General features: G+C 36.3%; 1 protein-coding gene across 1 annotated transcript; it reads left to right on the top strand.

The window, feature by feature from the left end:
* Window positions 1-3,300: 3,300 nt before the first annotated feature.
* Window positions 3,301-4,418, top strand: LOC112027130 (zinc finger protein ZAT10). Its single transcript, XM_065763797.1, has one exon. The coding sequence runs from the start codon at window positions 3,458-3,460 to the stop codon at window positions 4,202-4,204; it is 747 nt and encodes a 248-aa protein (XP_065619869.1). The 5' UTR covers window positions 3,301-3,457; the 3' UTR covers window positions 4,205-4,418.
* Window positions 4,419-5,222: the final 804 nt, after the last annotated feature.

Raw genomic sequence — 5,222 nt, 5'->3', positions numbered from 1 at the left:
AGAATGTCATATTCTAAATCAATTGGTTTTAATCTATATATATATATATATTAATTTAAAATAAATAACTATAATACAATTTATAGATTATTAATATATGACATAAATGCATTTTACCATAATAGTGTTATTTTTAATGACATAGCACAAATTTAAGTTACTACATCTTTGATTATATATATGGCATGTCATTAAAAGGAGTTAATAAATGTGAAATGTTAAACATTAATATAATTAAAGACATAAACATATTACTGTAGTGCATTAACAAACATTAACTTTTTTAGACTAACTAATTAAATTCTCAATTAAATTTTTATATCCTTAATTTTATGTGTTATTAATTTTGCTTGAGTGTTTTAATGGTTTTTGTTTCAATTGTTGTTGGAGCAACTAAATATGAACAAGCTAATGTCATATTTCAAAAAATTATTATTATTGCCAAATGTCTTGTAGCTCAATTATGATTTCTTGACATTTATAACAAAAGATGTCTAGGTTCAAATCTCTCTTCCCTAATTATTGAATTATAATTAAATAAAAAAATCAGTAATTATTATTATTATTTTTACAATAAGTAGTCCAAGTAAACTGTTTCAAATATAATTTTTAGAAAAATAAGCATATAAATTCATTCACATAAATAATTAATGAATGAAACTAAATACATCTATACATAGTAACAAAATAATACTTTAAGATAAATGTAAAATGTTTAAAAGGTGTTGTGGGGGGAAAGGCCCAACCTAACGTAGTGGGCCTAGGGCCCCATTTGGGGACTACTGTGCGTCCGAAGAGAAGGAAGTGGTATGGGCAAGGTCCATCTGGAAGAAGGATACCCGAAAAAGAAAGATGGGTACAATCCAAAGAGGTCGCCATCGGTCCGAAGAGATTCTATTCCTCGGACGCGAATAGTATTGATTAATCGAACGTGTAGAAGGTCCAAATGATCTTCCGAGCATTCCTACTAATCAAGATAAGCTCTGAGTATATCTTGAGACGATAAGAGTGAAAAAATATCTAAAGAAAAAGCTGCTACCACCGTATTAAATGCAATGCAGCAACTTTTTTGACCGCATTTATGTAGAGAAGACTCCTGAACAGGATAACCTCATCTACCACCACTCACAAAAAGCTGAAGAAAATACATGACATGACATGCACTCAAGTAGGAGCCTAAATAAAGAACAAGTGGACGATGGAGATGGGAAGGGTAGGATATTATATAAAGAAGAAGGGCTCCTAAAAGAAGAGAAAAGGTGAAATTGGAATCCTAAGAACTGTAACCTGTATTCAATTTATCAGAAGTCTCTTCGGACTTGAACTCACTTAATCTTTACGTATACTTTTATGCTGGTTTATACTGGTATGTTGTGATCAACCGTTGTAAGTTCCATAGTTAACCTAGCTCTATCATCTACGCTCTACAAATTTATTATTTTTGGGCTTGGGTCACAAATCCTGACCCTACAGGTGTAAAGGCTGTATGAAGATAATTTTTTTAAAAAAAAAAATTATTTTGATTCCTTATCAGGGTTGCACCACAACCTTAAACTGAATTAGATATTTAATTTAGGTAATTCCCTGCATAGGTATATAAGTATGCTACAGAACAGATACAGCCCACAATTAAGCTATGTCAACTGAGCACATTCGGATTAATGCATACTTTGCATTTGATACATTTTTATAAGTTAAAACAATACATTTGAATGTTTTGTCTTCTTCCTTTTATCAATGCTTAATTTTCAATGATTAACTAATTTTTATTGAACATTGGGGATTGGGCGGCTAAATAATTAGATTAATTAAGAGTGACCTGTGGGGACGCAAAGAAAACGAAAATTAGTTGGGTTGTGCAAGGTTGTAATTACCTCGATGCTTCGCGTACTTTCCTGTATTTAACTCTGGAAAAATCCGAACTAGTTTTAAGATAAGAAATTCAATGGGAAGCTTATAAAGTCAAAACGAAGAGAAGTGGAGATAATACTTCCATATATTCTACGTTTCTAACCGCCTTTCTTGAAGCTTAATTAGTAAAACTTAAACATAGACTGGGCTCCCGCTAAAAAAGGCATCCAAGTTCCACTAGTTTCTTCTCGAAGAAATGAAATTTGTAATATTGTAAATCTCCCGTTTAATTTGAGATGAGCAATGATGTCATCATTATGTGCACGTGGGTTTTTGGATTGCTATTAACTAAATTTCAGACAAATAAGCAAAATTCATGATAGGTGTCTTAAAACTACAAGAGAGTTCCAACTTGATACACAAGTTATAATAAAAAATAAAAAAGTACTTTCAATCTTTCACTCCTTGTAAATATCGTAATGGAGAATCCATTTTGTAAAAGATTTTTAGTAAAAAAATTTTAGGATCGTTATTTAAATGTTATGAAAATACGGGTAGGTTAAAAAGTATCGTAGAAATACATATTGTGATGTTTAAATGTTAAAAACTATTGTTTAAACAACAATACCAAATATCATCGAATTTTTACACTTTAATCGGATTCTCGAAAAATCAAGAATTTGCTTTGCTTCGCAAATCCAATTTTGTAGCAACAGAATATTGTTTTATCCTTTTTGCTTTATATGCCGCCCAGCTAAAAATGAAAACCAAAAAATGTCCCCACTCCCCTTCTAGCATTTTGTGTGGACATTCGTTTGTACACCAAGCTAAGAAAACCAAACATGTGATCTGGCATGTAATTTACCTAAATACTACTAACTAAGGCGGTGTTCTAAATAAATTCTCTAATACAATGAATCGCACACAGCACACAGGTCATTCATTCCTGCCCATCCAATTTTGCCTAATTAATCGGTATAAATCGAGGTCGGCCCCAATAAGAAAAGTCTCTTTGCTTACCTATGGCTGCCGGTGGCTACGTGTGTATCTTTATTTGTTTTTTAGACCGCGTTTTTTGTTTTAGAAAAGTTTTTTGATATTTCACATATTTTGACTAGGAAAGAGTCTTCCACTTTTGAAGAGTACTTTGAAACAAAAAAACACTCAGTCACTACTCACTCCCCTAGACCCCCATAAACACACACTTCCTCTTACTACTTCTCTGTTTGACCAATCTCAGTCCACCTTGGCCACCAAGAAAAAAACTCTCTCTCTCTCTCTCTCTCTCTCTCTCACACACACCAAATTAACGTGCTCCACTCCCTTCTTTAATATAATTTTTTATTTTATTTTTTATTTTAATGTTATAATAACTTGCGCACCTCGCATACTTTCCCACCACTTGTCACGCAACTTCGCTCTCTAACTCTTTATATACCCACACACTCATTCACACTTCTTCACTCAAAACTCATTCAACCAACCAAAAAAAAAATCTCAAACACTCTTTCTTAGATCTTCTCTCTAGTTCTCTCACTGACTCGCAGTGCCTTTTGGGGTGAATAGCTCTCTTATTCAGATCAGAAACTTAGTATCGAAGAGAGATATGGCTTTAGAAGCTCTTAACTCTCCAACCACAGCCACTCCTCAGTTCCACTTCGACGACGCTAATCTCCACTGTCTTGATTCATGGACAAAGCGCAAGCGCTCAAAGCGTCCACGTTTTGAGAACGCGCCTACTGAGGAAGAGTACCTCGCTCTTTGCCTCATCATGCTCGCTCGTGGTGGCGCCACCGAACCCGACACCACTACCACCGCACCCCGACACCAAACTCCACCTCCTACGGTGACATCTTCCGCCGCCACCACCACTACCAATCCTATTTACAAGTGCTCAGTTTGCAACAAGGCGTTCTCTTCCTACCAAGCACTCGGTGGACACAAAGCCAGCCACCGAAAACTCGCCAGCGGCGGCGTCGGCGTCGGCGACGACCACTCCTCGTCCTCCACAACCTCTGCCACCGCCACCGCCACAGCCACAGTCTCCAACAGCAGCGGTAGGTCTCACGAGTGCTCTATCTGCCACAAGTCCTTCCCTACCGGACAGGCCTTGGGTGGACACAAACGTTGTCACTACGAAGGCGGCAACCCCAGCCACAGCCACAGCGGCGTAACAACCTCGGAAGGTGTCGGATCCACCCAAACCAACACCCACAAGCGTGACTTCGATCTCAACCTCCCCGCTCTGCCTGAGATTTCACCGAAGTTCGTTTTCGGAGAGGACGAGGTCGAGTCTCCACTGCCAACAAAGAAACCTCGTTTCTTGACGCCATTGAAACTCGAAATTTCTTAAAAGATTAGCAAAATTAGGAACTCCAATCCAAAAGCTTCACTAGGAATTTAATTAGATGACTTACTTTTATTTTATTTTATTTTTTTTGTTCTTTAAATTTGGTGGGTGGTCAGATATTATTTTTCTGTAAATACAAGTTAGAACCTTGTACTCTGTTTTACTTTACCCAGCTAAGTTTGTGATATTGGTAATTCAATTATTTAATTTTTTTTAATGTTATAAATTTTATAAATTATAATTCCATCAAAACTTGTTCTCTTCTCTCTATTTTTTTTTTTATGTTCTCACGTTTGTTGAATTCAAATACAATTACAATTACAATTAGTCTTAAGCACGCCGTGTCAAAGTTTTGCACTTAATAATAGTTAATCGCACGCCACGCACAGAATCGACATAGCATCATAGCCGCGTGAACGGTGAGGCAAAGCCAGAAAGGACTGGGTTTGACAGAGTTTTGTTGAGTTCAGTTGAGGCCAACTTGCACATGTTTAGACTTTTGACAAAGGCTGAAATTGTGCGTGTATGAAATGAATGAATTGAGTATGTGACGGTTTTAACTGTTTGTACAGTGCCCCACTACACACGCGCAAAAGTCACTGTTTAGTAAGCTCAAATGATTAATTAATTGTTGTTAATATTTTAGTTTAGAATTATAATTTGTTTATAACCATGGGGCGTGGGGAGACTGGGTCAGTGGGAGGTGGTGAATGCTGATGAGGACGAGACTGATTAATATTTGGGTGGTGAGTGTGGATGGGAAAGATTGCTTTGCGGTTCGGATTTCCATGTGGAACTGATTAGGATGACACGTGGCTTTCCTTAAGCCAGTGTCCCTCTCTTTTTCTTTTTCCTTTTCCTTTTAAGGATAATACTTCTTCTCACTCATTGTCATCTTCTTTTTGGCCTGGTGTCAGAATCGTGGTTTGCCACGATACCGGTCTTTAATCTTTTATTATTTTTGCGTATTAAATTAAAATATATTTTGGCATGTTTTATTACTTTTACATGCGTATAAATT

This window comes from Quercus suber, unplaced genomic scaffold, assembly GCF_002906115.3.
Source record: "Quercus suber isolate HL8 unplaced genomic scaffold, Cork oak 2.0 scaffold_21, whole genome shotgun sequence".
Taxonomy (NCBI): domain Eukaryota; kingdom Viridiplantae; phylum Streptophyta; class Magnoliopsida; order Fagales; family Fagaceae; genus Quercus; species Quercus suber.
The sequence above is the reverse complement of the archived record's forward strand: the minus strand, read 5'-3'. Positions and strand labels throughout refer to the sequence as shown.